Below are 21,595 nucleotides of genomic sequence, written 5' to 3' on the forward strand. Positions count from 1 at the left end.
CTGAGGTGCTTTCTCCTTCCTTATTCACGACTATTAACTCTATCATCTTCCTCTTTATTTCCGCTTTTGATAGGGTATTTGCTCGGGGACACCTTCTGTAATGATTGTAATATGTTGGTGATCCCTCTTCTTAACTGTTTGCCTCTTTGTCGGTGGTTATAACATCAATCATTTTGGCGGGATATTTGCTCTTAAGCAACTCTTATCAATCCCTCTTACCACCCTTAGTGTATTTGGAAATGCAACCTTTCTTTATTAGACCTTCAATAGTATCCTTTAGGTGGATGCAATCTTTGGTGGTGTGGTTATGGCTCTTGTGGAAGCAACAATAGTTCATCTTGTTTGTTCGGGAGGATTATCTAACTAGAAATGGGTTTTTGACCCTTGCCTTTTGGAATTCGGTGTTAGCATACTCTTAAAAAAATATTATAAATATTCATTAATAATTTTTTATCCTAGTCATCATGACCATCTCATTAAAAATAATTTTTTATCCTTATCATCACTGCCACATTTGCAAAAAGGGAGGGGACAAAAAAATCCTAAGAAAAATAAAATTATGGGTTCAAAAATCTAAATTTTGAAATAGAAGGATCAAAAAGTTAAAAACATCTAAATGGAGGATCAAAAGTACATTCAAACCTATATTTTTTAACACTGAAATGCTACTTATATAAAGAAAAAAGATATATAGAACTAGGGGCTATACTTAATCTAGGAAAAGAAATCGAACAAAAATAAAAAATGGAAACCAAACAAAAGATTCATAAGTCATACCTAACCAACTTGACGATCCTACACGCAACTTAAGCTAAACTACAACTAGACAACTCAAATCTATCCCTAAAAAACTAATCGCAAATGAAACAAGGTAGAATCTCACACAATATTAATAATATGTAATTCCATCGGAGAGAAGGAAAATTTGGTCATAAATTGTTTGACTTAAAATTAAAATTTAATTTTTTTTAACAATTTGTCTTTAAATATAATACATTAACTATCTGAGTTAAATATCATAGTTAATAAGTATATTTTTTTACGAATAAATCATCATAAAATAGAATAAGACAAACTTAATAAAAAAGAAAATAAATGACAAAATATATTCGATGAAATTATTCATGATTTTGAGTAACTTTTGATAGAAATAATTTTGTTATGTAAATATTTATTAGTTTTTCAATTAAAAAGCTAGTTTGCCCGAGAGGTTAAGGGGGAAGACTTAAGATCTTCTGCACATAAGTGCGCGTGGGTTCGAACCCCACAGCTAGCAATGTAAAATTATTTTTATAATTGGCACATAATTTGATAGTTTTATCATAAAGTATTATATTTTTTTGAATAGAAAAACAAATTATTTCAAGCATGTAAAATACGAGGTTGTGTATGTAGTTTGAAAAATCTATCGCAAAATTAAGTAAATTTATTGCATTAAAATTTATCCCACAGGTTATTTTTAGGTTATATGATTTTTTTATGGTATGTTTATATTGATAATACATATAGTTTATATAATATTTATGCTTCAAATTTTGACATAAGCTTTATTTTTTAGCTTCTCAACCTGCTAATTTTTCTGATATATGATATGATATTCCCGAGCTTATAGGAGATAACTATAAGGTTTGAAAGGAAAGTATTCTCCTTCATTTAGGGTTGATGGACATAAACTATGTTACTAGAAAAGACAAATTACCTTCAATTACTGAAGAAAGTTCTTCAGCTGCAATTGCTCTATATGAGTGGTGGGAGAGATCCAATCGGCTCAGTGCGATGTTTATTAATACTAAAGTCACAACTGGTATACGTGGTTCTATTTAGCCACATAAGAATGTTCGTGATTTGCTAAAAGACAGTGACATTCAGTACATAACTTCAAAAAAGGCTTTTGTCAAGCACCTTAATTATGAAATTTTATTCATACCGACTCACTAGTGTGAAAGGTGTGCGTGAGCATATAATGACAATGCATAACATTTTAGATCATCTTAATAAACTCGAGGTTGATATTTGTAAGTCCTTCATTTCATTGTGAACTCTTTTACAATTAAGTATGGACCTTTCAAAATTTCATACAATAGACATAAGGACAAATAGTCAATTAATGAATTGATGACCATGTGTGTTCAGGAAGAAGAAAGGTTTGTGATGGAATAAAGTGAGAGTGCATTAATGACAACTACTCACGGGAAGAACAAAGCTATAAAGACTGATAAGTCTCAAGCAAATTAGAAGGGGAAATTTAAAACACCGCCTCAAAGTAATATTAAAAAGGAGACAAAGTATTTTCTTTAAAAGGGACGACACGTGAAGAAGGAATGCCTTGGATAAAAAAATGGTTTGAGAAGAAAGGTAGTTTATTCTCATTTATTTGTTATGAGTTTAATATGATTTATGTTAATATTAACATCTGGAGGATTGATTAATATGATTATGGATCAACAATCTGTATAACAAATTTCTTACAGGGTGTGAAAAACCTAAAGAAGACAATGTGAAGGATATTGGAACTTGCATTTTAATTTTGAATAATGATTTTGTTTTGAAATTATAATGGATCTTCTATGTACCAAGTTTCTCATGAAACCTGATTTAAGTTTCTAGACTTGTACCTTATGGATATTCTTTTAATTTTAATGACACTTTGTTTGAATTATTTTATAATTCAGAATATGTTAGGAATGGTATATTGTCCGATGGTTTTTATCCTATCAATTTACAAAGAGAATCCATTTTTAGTTCAATGCATGTTCAATTTGGCACTAAGCAGTGTGATATTAATGAGAATTCTTCTATGTTATGGAATCAAAGATTAGGACATATCACCATAAAGATAATTATAAGATTAGTAAAATATGGGGTACTTAAAACCTTAGATTTTGTCGACTTTAAGATTTCTATTGACTGCATTAAGGGAAAGCAGACCGACATGTCTAAGAAAGGTGCCATAGTATTTCAAATATTATGTTGTCCATATATAGATGCACATGGTGAGAAATATTTCATCATTTTCATAGATGATTACTCATAATATATGAATATTTATTTGTTTAATAATAAAAATGAAGCATTGGATGAATTTAAAGTCTTTAAGCCGGAAGTTGAGAACCAATGTGGAAAACAAATAAAATTAGTGAGACTCAATCTGGGTGGTGAATATTATGGTAGATACATTGAGAATGGACAAACACTTGGTCCATTTCCTAAGTTTCTTCAAGAATATGGGATTGTTTCCCAATACACTATGCCCGGTTCTCCTAACTAAAACTATGTTGCAAAAAGAAAAAACTAAACATTATTGGACATGGTGCAGAGTATGCTAAGCAAATATAATAGTAATTCCTAAATCATTGTGGAATCAAGCACTACACATATGTGTGTATATTCTAAACCGGGTTCCATCCAGGCTGCCCCAGAGACATTGTTTGAATTATTTAAAAGATGGAAATCCAATTTGCGACTTATGCACGTTTAGGGATGTCCATATGAGGTGAGGATTTATAACCCATAAGAGAAGAAACAAGATCTGAGGACCATTAATGGGTATTTCATTGGATATTTTGAAAGGTATAAAGGTTGTAGATTTTACTGTCCATCTCACACAACTAGGATTATGGAGTCAAGAAATGAAAATTTTCATGAGAATCATTTGATTAGTGGGAGCGATCAAATCAAAAATTTAATTTCGATGCATGAGCATATAGAGCATGAACCTTACACTTCAAGTAATAATTGGTTGCTATTTACAATATCCCTCAAGTTCAAATGGATGTTGATTAACTAATCATCGAGACTCCACAGGCTGTTAATAATCCAGTAGATCAAGTTGGTCATCAAAATGATGAACAATTAGTTGAACAACATGATCCACTAGAAAATGTTGATCAAATATTAAAGAGGTATACTATGACAACTTAATAAGCTATTTCTGAAGATTGCATTGTGTATTTACAAGAATTTAACTATAACATTGGAGTTGAGAATGATCCTGAGAGCTTTATACATGCCATGAGTTGCAAAGAGTTGAATTTGTGTTAAGATGCCACGAATGGTGATATGAATTCCATGAAAACCAACAATGTATGAGATCTTGTAGAGTTACCTAATAGGGAAAAGGCCATTGGTTGTAAATGGGTCTTTAAGACCAAGAAATATTTATTAGGTAACATTGGGATATACATTGCCAGACTCGTTGCTAAGGAATTTACTCAAAAGGAGGGAATCGATTACACATATACTTTTTCTTTTGTATCTAAGAAAGATTATCTTCATGTCATCTTAGCATTAGTTGCACATTTTGACCTTTAGTTGTATCAAATGGATGTGAAAACAACCTTTCTTAATGGTGATTTAGAGAAGGAGGTTTATATGAAACAACCTGAAGGTTTCTCCTCTAATAATGGTGAGAATTTGGTTTGCAAGATTAAGAAATCCATATATAGTTTAAAACAAGCCTTTCGTCAAGAGTATCTTAAATTCCACAGAACAATATCTTCATTTGGATATGTTGAAAATCCCATGGATCAATGCATATGCCAGAAGGTCAGTGGGAGTAAAATTTGTTTTATCATTTTGTATTTAGCCATTAGAGAAAGAGTTAAAGATAAAGTAATGGTCATTGAGCACATTAGTAGTGATTTAATGATTGTTGACCCTTTGACTAAGGGCATGCCACCAATAAATTTCAAGAATCATGTAGAGGATATGGGACTTGTGTCCACCTTATGATTGTATACATATAACTTATTAATAAAACTCTTATATTGTGATGTTTTCTAATATTCATGCACACTACAGTTTTTGAGAAAATGTATTTGTTTGGACCAAGGATAAATATATGGTTATTCATTTAGGTTTAATTACCACATTACATTTATATTAAGAAACTAAACATCTTGTAATACATGGATGAAAATACTCGCTTTAGAAGAACTATTGCCATGATTCACATGTCTCATTCTTAAGGAAGATACATGATGACTCAATTTAGACCAATAATTAGATCCTATGGACCAATTTGGAGAATGTAATGCTATAACCATTATTAGAATTGATTATTAGTAATTACCCGCATTTAAGTGGTCCATAGGTTTCAATTTTTTTATCTTAAAGAGTCTTAATTTTAATGGAAATTATATTGAGTGATAATTAAAGAGTCTTATATTATGTGGTAATGACATTTAATTATATTAAATGACTTGTTATAACTAGAATTTGTTCTGTAAGCTTGCTCTAATATCAATATTTTATGTTTCAGAATATACATCATCTATATAGAATATAGTATGAGCTTGAAAATCCAAAGGGAGGTGCACTCACAAACAACATTGTAACAATGGCTGGAGGTAATTATACAATTTTTATTTCCGCATTTAGTTTATTGATGTTGTTGTTCTCTTGTTATCAAGAACATACAATCAATATGAATTATGGTCTAATAGAATAAAGAGAATTCTAACATTGAGTGATGTGATGTTAGATTGATGATGTCAGGTTGAGGACATCACTTTTGAACTTATAGCTCTTAGAGTATCCCTGAAATTTTAGGGTTTTGATATTTCTCGATTTAATTATTATTTTAATAATTGATTCTCCCCACTGTTAGGTTATTGCACGTTTCTTAGAATTAAACCTTTTTTTTATTAAAATGTATTCTACATGCACAAAAACCAAAAATCAACCAAAAAGTCCTATAAAGCTCCGACACGGCAATCAGAAGGCGTGTCTCTGCACCAGACACATATTGGATACCGACACGCGTATGACACATATCAGGCACGTTTTTGAAGTGTCTAACAGAATAAAAAAATTAAAACACAACAGACACAGATACGACACATTATTTCAAATGACAGATAATACAACCTCTCAAATTCTCATAATTGAAAAAAATAAAAACAGTTTTTACCTTTCATATTCCATTTATTCACTGCAAAAACAACTCGTATTCCTTATTTTTTTTTCATCTTCTCTGTTTGTTTTTAACTTCATTGTTTGTTTTCATCTTCACCGCTCGCCGATATTCCCTTGTTGCCACCGTTGATATTCCACTCTTTCTCTTCCGATACACATCCCTTTTCTTTCTTACTTGAAAGCAGTGGAGGAGACAGAAAATTCTTTAAGCCTGGGCAAGTTTTAAACGGACACTTCTGTACCCGTCTGTCTGTTTTTTTATGGTGTTAACTCGTGAAAATGTTAACGGTGATTTTTTTTATGAAAATTTAATTTTAATATAAACTATTTATATGATAAAACATGATATATATATATATATATATATATATATATATATAAAATAAATTATCTTTATAATATGTGATAGGAAGGTATTAGCCTAATATATTTTTTTTTATAATTTAAACACAAGGAAAATAATTAAATGCTGCAATTTTTACATCATGAAATGGCATGAGACTAACAAAGGCTGGAGTAACTTGACTAGGTTTAAAGAAGTATAATCTTCAAACTACAAAATCTCACTAGGAAATTTAAATAACTGGAGAACTTTTGACTGCTCCTGTAAAAAGATGTACATCACTATTTAAAATTGAATAAATATTTGAATAAATATTACCAAGATAATATTATCACCGACGGATCTGTGCCAGCATGATTTTACCTCTAATTTCCATTCATGAATCCTATTTTCCACCCTTACTATAGCTGTCCTTTAATGTGTAGATCTCAATAATCAAAGTTCAAACTTTATAGAAACATACAATTTAAAATTGAAAATAAAAATAAATATGTTGTTACTAAATCTATTATATCATCCAAATCATTAAAAAATATAAATTAAATAATCAAAAAGTGTGTCCCTCAATTTACTAAACAAATAAAAATTAACATTAACTATATCTTGTTGCTCCATACTAGTACTTAAGTAAAACATAAAAATAGTAATAAAAAAGTATCTCTCATTTCACTATAAAATAAATTGGAGTAAATTTTATTAATGAGGTGTTAATTTTAATTTTAATTTTGATGTTTATCTTTATCTCTCTCCACCACCGCCCCTATTCAACCAATAATCTGCTAACCACATTCATTTCATTCCTAGAGCCTAGAGGTAACCTAGGTGTCACTTTTATCTTTTCCTTCTTTTCATCTCTCTCTCTCACAAACCAACCACCTCTTCATCTTCTTAAAGAAACCAAACCCATTGCCATCACCATTGCTATAACCATTCTAAGAAAAAACAGCAGCACTGATAACAGCAACAGTAGCAAATGGTGAAGCGTGGACAGGCGGAGCCTGGGCAGCTGCCCTACCTGGCCGGATGCTGGCTCCGCCCCTGCTTGAAAGTACACAATTGAAGTTTTTATCTTCTTTTTGTTGATTGAAAACACTAAGTTTAAATATACATATATTTTGGTTCTCAATTTAGACTCTTTATAAATTGTGCTCATAAATTGCATTATTTTATTAATATATTTAGTAGTGTCTGTGTCCTATGTTTTTTACATTAGCGGTGTCTTCGTGTCAGTGTTCGTGTCGTGTCCCGTATCCGTATACGAGTCCGGGCTTCATAAAATCTATTCAAGTCAGAACGTTTTCATATTGAATCAAGAAACTCATGCAAGCATGATTCAAGTTAGACAAAATCATGACTCAAGTAATGGACATTTTTATTTTCTTGAATTTCAGTTATGGATTCATGACTCGAGTCAAAGAAATGAATGACTCGAATCATGAGCACGACGTGAAAAATGGATTTTTGCCTCTAGAATCGTGACTTAAATAAAAAATTCTCTTGACTCGAATCATGATTAGTTTTGATTCAAGTTAGAAAAGCACTTGACTTGAATCATGGACTAGTCATTAACATGTATTGACTCAAACCAGATTTGCAAAATCTGAGTTTTTTTATCTTGATTCAACTTAACTTAAATAATTTTTTCTTGCTCTTGAATCAAATCAAATGATCATTTTTACTCATTTTATATTCATTTCTCTAATACAAATATAAACTAAAATTTCTCTCCCGGGCTCATAACTTGCAAAGTATTGTGCATAACTTGCAAAGAGGTTTCTGCATACCCATTCTCAATTATCTGAAACACAACTTTCTTTATGAATTCAAACATGAAGAAAGTTTTTTCTTCTGCTTAATTTGTGAATTATTTAAACATGTTTTGTGAGATTCTTTAGGAAAATCACCATCTTTTGCCTCTAGCCAAAAGTCCATTATATTTTGATTTCAACTCTACGAGAGAGTGTGAAGATCTAGTTTGAGGAGGTTTATTAGTGTTCTAATTTCTTTTATTGATTTGCTTTCAAATTTACGATTCCTAGAGATTGATATCCAATGACGAAAAAGAAGAGGTTTTCTCTACAGAGAAATTTCGGCAGGATCAAGTAAAGATTGATGCAGACAAAGTTTTGGAGTTTCTAGTTTCTAGTTTTGATGCAGACTAATTTCGGACAAAAAAAATCGGCAAAACTGAATGAAGATCGTTGAAGACAAAATTTTGGAGTGTTTTAGTCTTGAGAGGGCTAAATGATTCATGGTCGAATGAAGATCTTGCAGAATTGCAGCCTAGTGAGTTTTGTACGACAAAAGAATAATCAAGATTCAATCATGAGTTGCTTTCCAATCAATTTAAATTTTCATTGTGATTATATTTTGTAACACTTAAGTCTCGAGCAATAGTATTATATTTTAAAAAAGCAAAAGAGCAAAGTGATTTAGACTTATTAACAACATTTATGCATTAACTTAAAATCTAAGTTTTGATTTGTAGTCTTAACTCAAGGAAATTGGAAATTGGATTCCTGCTGTCAGGAGCGGATCTTCCTTGGGACAGGGGTGACCATGGTCACCCCAAAGTTTTGATGATATTTTTTAAAAATAGATATAATATATAATTTTTCCTATAAAACTTAATATTTATAAATATATCAAGCACTATGTTACCAAAAATGCACAGTGGCCTAGTGGATATGTCGTATAACTCCAACCTCAAAGTTATTGTATCAAAACCTGCAATTTTGAATGTAATGACAATAATTAGTTGATTTATATTGACAATGATTAGTTGATTTTTGAAGATGTATCAATAAATCATACAATAGAAAAAAGCAAAATGAGTATTTTGGCAAGTTTGCCAAGTGTCACTCCTTTATGCATTCTAACAATTTCTTTCCATTCTATTTATAGTAACTTCTATTACTTCTTTATTTGTTTTTTTATTTAATTTATTTAATTATTTGGTTATATTTACTTAATTATTTATATAACTATGAATGGTTTCAAACACGTGAAGTTGTTATTGGTTTCACTATTGGGAATGTCAACAATCCCTTATGAATGATATTTTATTTTTATTTTTCACGTGAAATAAGGAGTGGTTGTACCATTGGAAAGACCAAACATCGTTCTCATTCAATAATGATGTTTTCATTCAATAATTGTTATTTGCAATTTCCCAATATTATCTTAGGTTCTGTTTATTGGGCCAAAAATCAATCAATGCAAAGCTGCCCCAAGTTCACTCATTCCTCACACTATTCCTCACACTATAAAACCATACCTTCACTTCCTTCGAGTCATCTACAATTCTCATAACAAACCTCTGCCAAAATCCTTCATTATCCTCTCCACGTCCAAATCCGAAATTCCCTCAACCAATCCTAATCCGCTCAACCATTCACCATAAACCCTCTTTTTGTTGTTGCAGGAAACCTCACCACAACACCGTCAAAACGCATCCGCACAACTGTAAAATCATATAAACTCCAAACTCATATAAATTAGAGACAAGGAGGGTCCAGATACGGAAGCAAGATGTGCCTAACTTTTTTCCTCTTTCCTCTTTTGTAGGATAGTTTTGTTTTTATTTTATTTATTTGTTATTCATTTAATTTGATTTTGTTAATCTATTTAATAGAATCTATTTAATCTATTTAATAGAATCTATTTAATTTAATATAATAATACAAGATGAGTTCTTTGGCAAGTTTGACACTTGGCACTCTCTCATGCATTCTCATATATTTTATTGTTGCTATAAAAGAAAAGTTTGTATTACTTTAACTCTATTAATTGTTTTAAATTAAATAAAGTTGTATATCTATTCTAAACTAAATAATTAAATAAATTTGTATAGTACCAAAATTAATAACATTTGATTGATATTTGTAGCAAAAATAGTAAATTACTTTAATGGCTATTGTACTCTCAATATGTACTTTTTGTTTTGTTTAAAAAATCAAACTCAAGGGAAAAAGATTTAAAAATAACGTGGAGATTCTATGGTGCACGGGTCCTCTAAAATAGGATCATTTATACTAAAAATTAATATAATATTTGTTTTAACAAAAAAATGTAAGATAATTATTAAAAAAACAAATGGATAATTACATATTTAATTTAATTTATTATGTATTAAATATTTATAAGAAAGATGAATAAATGTAAATGTATAATATATGAATTTTATATTCATATGATATTTTTGTTAATGTAAATTCATACTATATGAATCTTATGTATCTTTTGTAAAAAACAATTCTTAATTTTAAAACTTGAGTCAATAAATAAAAATTATTTTTAATATTTGGAAAATTCTATCTCAAAAGTCAATATTTTTGGAAAATAAATGAATTATCAAATATTTTTTATTGAATCGTTTGAAATGAGAGAAAATATTTTTATTATGTATAAAATTATGTTGCATCCTTTTATATAACATATGAATTTTATATTTATATGATATTTTTGTTAATATAAATTTATACTATATGAATCTTATGTATTTTTCTAAAAAAAATCTTAATTTTAAAACTTGAGTCAATAAATAAAAATTATTTTTAATATTTGGAAAATTCTATCTCAAAAGTCAATATTTTCGAAAAATAAATGAACTATCAAATATTTTTTATTGAACCATTTGAAATGAGAGAAAATATTTTTATTATGTATAAAATTATGTTGAATCCTTTTATCTCGTGCCTCGCACGGAGACGATCTAAGGCCGTGAGTATATCCTTAATCATTAGTATATAGTTATTTTGAATTTCGTTATAGTCATACTGATCGGAATCAATCATACTAAATTTAAACTCGTGCCTCGCACGGGTATGCACACTAGTGGAACAATAACTTAATAGTAAAATATAATCAATATCAATTTATTGAAAATGAATAAATCAATAATGATAATAATAATAATAATTGACTACTAATAAAATAACAAATCAATAATGATAATAATGATAATTGACTACTAATAAAATAATAAATCAATAATAATAATTAACTATTAATAATATAACAAACCAATAATAATAATAATGATAATAACAAATCAAGTTTGTAAGTATTTTTTTTAATATAATGAATTGAAATGCACTACAATCATTTTATTGGTGGAAATGTATTCAATGTGTTTAATATATTGCATATTTTTCATAATTCTTATTTTGCCTTTTAGAATATTTCATTTAAGTAAATGAATCTAAAAATTATTAATGAAAACAAAATACTCTTTTTATTATATTTAAAAAGATTTACAAACATATAACAAAAGAACAAGTTGCTCATTATATATATTATATCCTAGCAAAAACAAAAATTTAAAACGAAAACAAAAGCATTACTTTAATAACGAAAACACGTTTATAATTTATTGAATATTTTATAAATAATACCAAAAATTTTATTAATTTTTTTATTTAAATAAATTTAATATTTCAGATTAAATTCTAAAATATTTTTTACTTAAATAAATTTTAACCCGTGCCTCGCACGGGTATATCTACTAGTTTTATAGTATAATTTGACACACTTTTGAACAAGAATTTTTTTAAATATATATATATATATATATATATATATATATATATATATATATATATATATATATATATATATATATATATATATATATATATATATATATATAATTTATATATATATATATATTGTTCTGGCCTGGGCCGAGCAGGCCCAGCTCTTCTCACTAGCCGAGTAGGCCCAAGTCATTTGGGCCCATTTACTGGATAACCGTCAAGAGTTAACCACGCGCGAAGACCACGCGTCACGCAGCGGAGGATTCGGTCAACCATCTCCGAACCCTACGCTATGCTCATCCGGAACGTGAGTCTCCTGCTGACTCAGCCCTAGCATGGGACGTTCTGGCAGTTCCCTAGCACGTGGGCCTCCAGTTGGATTTGGCCCAATTAGGGAACCTTGGCCCAGCGCTGGGGGCTATAAATACCCTCTTTCACTAGAGGGTCAGGTATTCTATTCTTCACTCTCAACCCTCATTCTCTGATAGCTACTAACTTAAGCATCGGAGAACCTTGCAGGTACCCCCCCATCTTGCTCTCCAAGCCAGATTCCGCTGCCTTGACGATTCTTCTGATCAGGTACGACACGTGGGCCTCCAGTTGGATTTGGCTCAATTAGGGAACCTTGGCCCAGCGCTGGGGGCTATAAATACCCTCTTTCACTAGAGGGTCAGGTATTCTATTCTTCACTCTCAACCCTCATTCTCTGATAGCTACTAACTTAAGCATCGGAGAACCTTGGAGGTACCCCCCCATCTTGCTCTCAAAGCCAAATTCCGCTGCCTTGACGATTCTTCTGATCAGGTACGATCAGTGGCGCCGTCTGTGGGAATCTTGCTCCCCCTTCTTTAACAAAGATCAAAGCATTACCTTTCACGATCGTCATGGCTAACAACAACAACATCCCAAACCCCGATCCCTTCCTCCTGGAACATCTGATCGAAGATTCCACCCGCGAGGTGACGAATCGTCGTCGGCAAGAAGAACCACAACATGCTCTTACAGGACAGAGAAGGCCGAGACATGAGACCTCGCAACCTAGGAGGCAGCGGATCCAGAACATCCAGCAGCTGCAGGGTCTCCAACAGGTTCAGAATGTCGAACAAACCCCTCCCGAGGGACACGTTCAGAACGGGGAAGACGAGCAGGCCCGAACCCACAATGGGCCTGAACATCCCCAAAATGAGAATGAGACTGACGTCAGAGACGGGCACGCTGCTTCCTCATTCACCCACACCTCCGACAGGCAGAGAGCCCGTCATGAAGAAGAGGAGGAACCGCTCAACATCCCCGAGGATACTGACCCCATCACTGTCCGTCTGCTCAAAGAACTGCAAAAGACGAACAGCCTCCTCCGACTTCAGGACGACTGTATCCACGAGCTGGAAAGGAAGCGATGGCACCGCTCCTCTCCGCGGAGACATTACCGGTCGCGCTCCTATTCCTCCTCGCCCTCACCACCGAGGAGACACCGTCGGCGTTCCCCATCTTCTTCACGCTCTCCACCAAGAAGACATCGCCGCCGGAGATCATATTCCCGCTCTCCACCAAGAAAGAGCAGGAAGAACCAGAGACCAGATGTCACTGAAGCAAGAAGCCTCTCCCCCGAGCAGGGTCATCGGGGCCCCTCCAAGGCTGTGCTGAAACCCCGCGAGCGTCCTTCTCCTCGGGACAATCGTGTCAGCCCCAACAATGACCAGGGAAGACCCCGGCGAGGCAGACATTCAACTTCACCAAGACCGAGCGACGAAGAGGACTTCCGCAGCCCTTTGTCCGAGAACATCCGAAGAGCCCGCCTCCCTCGAGGGATGGAAAAACCCCCAGCGTTGGACCAATACGATGGAACCACTGACCCCGACGACCATATTCGGAGCATCGAAGCGGTCATGGACTACCACGTGGTCAAGGGCTCTATCAAGTGCCGCATCTTCCCGACCACCCTCAGAAAGGGAGCAATGACTTGGTACAGAAACCTCCGTCCCAACTCCATCCATTCTTGGACCGACCTCAAGGAACTCTTCTTGAGCCATTTCACAGCCTCCCGACGACAACCGAAATCGGAGGCCAATCTCGAGGCCGTGATACAAGGGCCCAACGAACCTCTTCGGGATTACCTCGACAGGTTCAACAAGGAAGCCGTCCAAGTACAGACGGAAGACTACATGAAGAGATACCTCTTAGAACGAGGACTTCTCCCCGGCAGTGACTTTAAGAAGGCCATCAAGATTGAAAAGGTCCACTCCATGAACGCCCTCCTTCGCAAAGCTCAAGCTTTCATCGCGTTCGAGGAAGGAGAGGCTGCTGCCATCAAAGCCTCGCGAGGTAATGACGCCGCTCGCAGTTCAAACTATGAGCACTCAGGCTCGAAACGAGGGCACGAAAAAAGGAAAAACGACAGGTCTCTCGACATCAAAGAGCGCCGAGGGCCATCTGGTCGCTTCAACGACTACACCCCTCTGAACACCTCGCGGGAGAGGATCCTGGCCGAATGCCAAAACACCGACTTCAAGAAATCAAACATCAGGCCCCCAAAGTCGAACCCCGCAAGGCCAGGAACCGACAAGTCAAAGTACTGCAAATACCATAAAAGTCACGGCCATCTGACCGAGGAATGCATCCATCTCAAAGATGCCATTGAAACACTGATCAAGGAGGGTCGCCTTTCGAGATACACAAAGAAAGGGGAACCTTCCCGAAGGGACGACCAAAGAAACTCTGACGAAGGGAACTCGCCGGATAACAGGCCCCTACAAGTAGCACTGTCCGTCACCCGACCAGAGGATTTCATGCCATCGGTCGGGATCCCTACCGCACTCAGCAAATGGGAAAATTTCCCATTCACCATGGTCGTCTCCAACGGCGGGGATCCAGGCTCCCTCACCATCAGTTCAGTGAAGAGAAAGTTCGACGAGTTGCTCAGCGCCAACGCAGACCTCGGTCCTACGCTGCGAAAGTTCCGGGGAAAGTCAGAACCGATCACCTTCTACCTGGAAGAACTGCCCGGCGGAGCTCCAAACGCCACAATCCCCCTGCTCGTCCGAGCTAGAATGGCGAATTTCGACGTCCGACGGGTCCTGGTCGACGAAGGCAGCTCGGTCGACATCATGTATTCCCACCTCTTCCAAACACTCCAGCTGGACGACTCACACCTCACTCCCTATGTGGGTTCGGACCTCCAAGGTTTCAACGGAGCTACCACCAAACCATGGGGTTACGCCGAGCTGATTGTCACCTTCGGAGAAGGGGAAGCCTCCAGGCAAGTCAAAACCAGATTCTTGGTGATCGACTGCAAAACCCTGTACAATTGCATTATCGGGCGCCCCACTCTAGCCGAGCTAACCGCCGTACCCTCCACTGTCCACCTAAAGATGAAGTTTTACACGAGGACAGGACGAGTGGCCACCATCAACGCCGATATTGAATCTTCCAGAAGAATCTCCGACGCCTCCGTCAAGGGACTAGAACTGATCGCCCCTCCAACCAGCTCCAACAAAAAGCCGAGAGCCGAAGACAAACATCCTCGAGAAGACCAGCATCAGACAACCAACGTCAGCTCAGTCGACCTTGATGCACGGTTTACAGAAGAAGAACTGAAGATCGGGGAAGAAACGCGATCAAAGGCACCTCATCCCGTCCGACCTATCCCAGACGGGGATTTCGAGCTGGTCCCATTGGGAGACAACCTTGACAAAGCGGTAAAGATCGGCAAGGGCATCCCAGATCTACCAAGGAAGCAGCTCGTGACCTACCTTCGAGCCAATGCAGACTTGTTCACCTGGAGCGCCGCAGAAATGCCCGGACTCGACCCCGAGGTCGCCTGCCACCACCTCTCCATCGATCCAGCCGCGAAGGCCGTAGTTCAACGTAGTCGTCGGCAGTCCCCCGAGAAAGCGGAGGCTGCCGAGAAAGCTGTAAAAGACCTCCTAGAGGCAAATTTTATTTCCGAGGCCAAGTATTCAACTTGGCTCTCAAACGTTGTACTTGTTAAGAAATCTAATGGAAAATGGAGAATGTGTGTTAATTATACCGATGTTAACCAGGCATGTCCAAAAGACGCCTATCCTTTACCTAACATTGATAGACTGGTCGAGAACTCGGCCGGCTATAAACTATTGTCTTTTATGGATGCTTATTCAGGTTACAACCAGATCCCCATGGCGAGGAGCGACAAGCAGTGCACAGCGTTTATGACAGAGTCGGGCAACTATTACTACAACGTAATGCCCTTCGGCCTCAAAAACGCTGGGTCCATGTATCAACGGATGATGAACAAAGTGTTCCGAGGAGAGATCGCCGACACCCTCGAGGTATATATGGACGACATGATCGTCAAATCTCGAGAAGACACCGACCACACCTCCCATCTCGAGCGGGTGTTTGAGCGGGCCAGATCCTGCAAGATGCGCTTCAACCCGGAGAAGTGCACCTTCGGCGTCCGAGCAGGCAAATTCCTCGGTTTCTATTTGACCGAACGGGGAATAGAGGCCAACCCGGTTAAATGCCGAGCATTCTCTGAACTCCCCACTCCTAACAATAAAAAATCCATCCAAGTCTTAAACGGGATGCTCACCGCACTATCACGTTTCGTCGCGAAATCCGCCCAACACGCACTCCCTTTCTTTAAACTGCTACGAAAAGAAGCGGCCTTCGAATGGTCCGAAGAATGCGAGCAAGCGCTTTCACACCTCAAGCAAGTGCTCTCCAAACCGCCTGTTTTTTCTCGACCCGATGACAACGAGCCTCTGTATCTGTACTTAGCCGTTTCAAACGAAGCAGTCAGCGCGGCTTTGGTCCGAGAAACCGAAGACGGGCAAAAACCCGTATATTTCACCAGCAAAGCCCTGCAAGGGCCCGAGGTTCGGTACCAACAGATCGAGAAAGTCGCCATGGCCCTAGTGATAGCGGCCAGAAGGCTGCGGTACTATTTCCTCGCCCACACCATCTTCGTCCGAACAGATCAACCCATCAAGCAACTCCTCAGCCGACCAGATATGGCCGGCAGAATGCTGAGATGGTCCCTCGAGCTATTGGAGTTCGACATATAGTACGAAAGCAGGAAGGCATTAAAAGCTCAGGCCTTAGCGGACTTCGTAGCAGAGATGAGCTCGATAGCCGACTCCCCGGTCCCAACCAGGAACAAATGGACCATTTACGTAGATGGCGCCTCAAGCAGTTCGGGAAGCGGGGCAGGAATTATCTTAGAAAACGATGAAGGACTTATCATCGAAGTATCTTTAGTCCTATCTTTCAACACGTCGAACAACCAGGCCGAGTACGAAGCCCTCCTTGCAGGCCTGAGACTTGCCGAGGATGTGGGCGCACGGGAGGTCAAGATCTACACAGACTCCCAACTCGTCGCATCCCACATCAGCGGCGATGACCAAGCCAAGAACGACGTACTCGCCGAGTACCTCGCGCTCGTCAAGGATAAGATGAAAAAATTCGTCAAAGCAGAAGTCGAGCATATCCCCCGAGAACACAACTCGCGTGCCGACATATTATCCAAACTTGCGAGCACAAGAAAGAAAGGAGGAAACAAGTCGGTTATCCAGGAAATCCTACCCAGGCCAAGCATAGGCGAAACCGCGCGAGCTCTACAAATATTCGCTATCGGGGACGACCATTGCTGGATGACCCCAGTATATAACTTCCTCACGAGAGACGAACTTCCCGCTGACGCGAAGGAAGCTTCAGCGATTAAAAGACGAGCCTGTTCGTATACTATCATCGAAAACAAACTATACCGACGAGGCTTCTCCATCCCTCTCCTTAAATGCATCGACGCCTCGCAAGCACTTGAGGTACTCCAAGAGCTTCACGAAGGAATCAACGGCCAACACCTCGGCGGACGATCACTGGCGAGGAAAGCCCTCAGAGCCGGCTACTATTGGCCGACCATGCAAGACGCCAAAGAATACGTCCAGAAGTGCGACAAATGTCAGCGTCATGCCGACATGCACCTGGCTCCCCCGAACGAGCTCAAATCTCTCTCCTCGCCTTGGCCTTTCTCCACCTGGGGAATGGACCTCCTCGGACCTTTCCCGGTCGGGTCTTACCAGAATAAATACCTAGTGGTCGCTGTGGATTACTTCACGAAATGGATAGAAGCTGAAACACTCGCCAAAATCACGTCCCAAAACGTACTCCGCTTTTATAAGCGGAACATACTCGCTCGGTTCGGGGTGCCACAGGCGATCATTACCGATAACGGCACCCAGTTCACGGACAGAAAATTCCAGGAGTTCGTAACCAAACTCGGGACGAAACAGCACTTCACTTCAGTCGAACACCCTCAAACAAACGGACAAGCTGAAGCCGCCAACCGGGTCATTCTCCGTGGACTAAAGAGAAGGTTGGGCGAGGCGAAAAAGGCTTGGGTCGAAGAGCTACACAGCGTCCTCTGGGCGTACAGGACGACCCCACATTCGACCACAGGCGAAACATCGTTCAGGTTAACCTATGGCACCAAAGCTGTGATCCCCGTGGAGATCTGAGAACCATCTCGTCGGACTGAGTCACCTCTCGAGGAGGAACTCAATGACGAAGCTATGAGAGAAGAGCTCGACATGGTCGAGGAAATCCGAACAGGATCTTCCCTCCGAGAAGCGAAACTGAAACAACAGATAGCCTTACGCCATAGCACTAAAGTCATCAAACGCGGATTCGAAATCGGAGACTTGGTTCTCCGCAGAAACATGAAAGATTCGCGCGAGGGCAAACTAGCCCCGAACTGGGAAGGTCCGTACCGAGTTTACGATAAAACCGAAAACGGTGCATATTACCTCGAAAACCTTCTCGGCGAAAAACTTGCTCGACCTTGGAACGCTGAAAAACTCAGACGCTATTACAGTTAGAAACAACCTAACACTACCCGGCCGCTCGTAGCGAACACGAGGAAAGGCTAGGCAAGGACTCGCGCCATGGTACAAGCGCGTATGTTCCACGACAGCTTCGGTCGGATAACCCCTATCAGGAGGCAAAACCGACTACGCGGCGGGCCTTACACACAGACCCTTCGCGGAAGTACCTGCACGGCAGAACCCCAGCTCGCGATGGGATCGTTCACGCCGCGAGCACCTGGCCCCGACCGGGGCCTCGAGCTCGCTTATAGCGCACGCCTGCTCTGCGCACCCGGATCGTTCCCTACACGCCCGGGCTATAAACCTCGGCCGAGCACAAACATAAATATTCGACGATAAAATCAGATAAGCACAAGTAAGCATTGGAGCATAAAACGCAGAATAGTATTAAAAACCGACCAAACTGGCCGGAGATATCCAAATATTACAAAAAATTATCCGGGCGTCGCCCAACTAACTACTTTGGCACGCAGGCCACAAAACATTGGCACGCAGGCCACAAAACATTGGCACGCAAGCCACTATCTAAAAGAAACTGGTCAGACATCGCCATCCTCCTCCTCGGCACCGTTGTCCTCACCCTGGGGCTCCTGCTCATCTTCCCAGTCTTCGAACTCCGGATTTGACTCAATCCGTCCGTCCACAACCTTATTGTACGGACCGATGCCCTTCGTCACCAAGCGCGGATTGAGGACTTTCAGCTGATCCACCGCGGCTTTAAATCCGACCCCCAGGGTAGTGACACAGTCGACCTCCAGCTCCCTCACCTTGCCCAGAAGCTGGGAGCGGGTCACCAAGGCTTTCTCGTCTTCATCTTCCTCGGCAGCAGGGAGATGAGACCTCTCTAACTCAGCAATTCGCTCACGGAGCCTTTCTCCCTCGGCCTCCAAAGCCCTGACCTTGTTCCGCTCTTTGCAGAGGTCTTCAATAATGCCGCTCTGAACCTCATACTTATCCTTGTACTGTTCAAACTCGTGCTCTAGCTCATCATATTTGGTCTGCAGAGCATCATAGTCCTTTTGAGGGCAGACCCTTTGGGCCTTGAGGGCCAAGGCCAGGGCGGCCACCCTCATCATCCCTTCAAGATCCTCGGACAAGTCCTTATCCCGGGCCGCCCGATCACGCCTGACTATATGCCTCACCTCCTCGCGCTCCAGCAGCACATTTCTCTTCGAGAAGATCCCCCTGTGCAGAGTACATGAGGGCAGCACTATGTCATCCTCGGAAGGGTTGTCATTGATAAGGGGGCGAAATTCGGGGGTCCCCTCGTTCTTTTGTTTTTTCCCGGCCGGAGAACCTCCCGAAGTCGTCCCAACCGACGAAGGGGAGCCACCATCAGGCGCACCCGCAGCAGCCGCCTTGACCTCCTCGACCCGCGATCGCTTCACGGTCAGCTTGACGGGCCCCTTGTTCTTTGCCCTCATCTTCACAATCTTGTCATGCAGGTCGCCATTTTTCCTGCAAAATAAAGAGTTAGAACCGAAAGGATATTATTCGAACAAGAAATAGTTATCTCACCTAACAAAATTATCGCATCCCCGTAACTCCCACACTCGAGGATGGCTTTTGTGTTGATATGCCGAGGCTCCAGCATAGGACCTCCATCTTCCTCGAATAAGGGATCCCCGTTGGGATATGTACATACTGCCGGTCTGAACCCGTCCACGAAAGAAGCGAGCCGCTGATACCCCCCCCCGTATCGCGCTCATTGAGATCCTCGTCCCGGAAGATGTAATAGTCGGTCCCATGCTCGAAGTGATCAGGCTGCCACTCCAACGCGAACCGAGCAGATGGGCCCACTCTCCTCACCCCATCCTCAATATACCCGCGTTCCTCGAGCAAATGATTCTCGGCCTCAGGAGTGAGCGGCTTAATACCGACTCTTGAAATGCTTGATAGAGTCCTGATAAATGGCGAACAGCTTCTTCGGCTGCTTAAAGGACACCCAACTCCACTTGCCGTCCGGATCGCGCAACCTCTACAAATGAAACACTCTGAAGAAAAGAGGCAGAGTCGCTTCGACCTCCAAGTACCCACATACGACTTCGAAGGCTCTTAAGAACGCTAAAGCGTTGGGATGAAGCTGAGACGGGCACAAGCGCAACCAACTGAAGATACTCCGTTGCAAATGAGTGAAGGGAAGACGGAGACCAGCCTCCTTAAAGACGAACTCATACATTGCGAAACGGGGACCAGGGAATTGCGAGCAGATCCTTGATAAGTGCCAAAATGTACTTATTTTGTGTATGTAAATAGTGGCACTTATCGATACTTTTGTTAATACCATTTGAATAATTCCCCGTTTTGTATATAAATACGTATACTTTGTGAATAGTTGTATTTTCATATACTTTTATACCATTTGATAGTTTTTCCTTTGTTTTTATAGGTATTCATGCTTATTGGAGCCTTGAGGAATAAAGTGTCAAAGGCACGGCTTCGATTTCGCAGTTTTGGTGCAAGCCCGCTTAGCCACCATCAAGCGGACTTCCAAAGACTCAAAATAAGAATGATAAAAATTATCATTTTGGTTTCCATTCATTCATTATTGGATAGAGCATTGAATAAGCTTTCCAACGCTTCGAACCGGGCGCAATTCGGAGTTACGGTTCTCGAGTTATGGCGAAAACAAAATCTGATTTTTAGCAGACTCCACTAAGCGGAGGGGGTCCGCTGAGCGGAGCTCCAGCGGAGCAAATCAGCGTCTAGATGCAATTTTGAGTCCGCTGAGCGGAGGGGGTCCGCTAAGCGGACCTGCTAAGACAGCAGCTCGTTAAAAAGGGCAAAAATCACATTTTTAGGTTATGTTTTGGGTATTTTTGAGTCCCAACACCATCAACTTCATTCTTAGAGTAAAATTAGCTTAGAAAACAACTTCGGAGGTTGCATAAGGATGATCGGGGGTGGATTGAGCGTCGAACGGAGCTGACAAACCGAGA

At 39.3% G+C, this 21,595-nt stretch overlaps 1 protein-coding gene and 1 non-coding gene across 2 annotated transcripts; both read left to right on the plus strand.

Annotated features, from left to right (window-relative positions):
• The first annotated feature begins 1,193 nt into the window (after positions 1–1,193).
• Positions 1,194–1,276, plus strand: TRNAL-UAA (transfer RNA leucine (anticodon UAA)). The gene has a single exon. It is a non-coding gene; the product is annotated as a tRNA-Leu (tRNA).
• Positions 1,277–12,680: 11,404 nt separating this feature from the next.
• Positions 12,681–15,258, plus strand: LOC131649983 (uncharacterized). Its single transcript, XM_058919727.1, has 2 exons — positions 12,681–13,475; positions 15,187–15,258. The coding sequence occupies exons 1-2, from the start codon at positions 12,681–12,683 to the stop codon at positions 15,256–15,258; spliced, it is 867 nt and encodes a 288-aa protein (XP_058775710.1).
• Positions 15,259–21,595: the final 6,337 nt, after the last annotated feature.

Source organism: Vicia villosa, linkage group LG2 (genome assembly GCF_029867415.1).
Source record: "Vicia villosa cultivar HV-30 ecotype Madison, WI linkage group LG2, Vvil1.0, whole genome shotgun sequence".
NCBI lineage: Eukaryota > Viridiplantae > Streptophyta > Magnoliopsida > Fabales > Fabaceae > Vicia > Vicia villosa.

Coding starts and splice junctions, on each gene's coding strand:
- LOC131649983 (XM_058919727.1), top strand. CDS start 12,681: ATGGCTAACAACAACAACATCCCAAACCCCGATCCCTTCCTCCTGGAA. Junction 13,476..15,186: donor CTTCTCCTCGGGACAATCGT/GTCAGCCCCAAC, acceptor ACACGAGGACAG/GACGAGTGGCCACCATCAAC.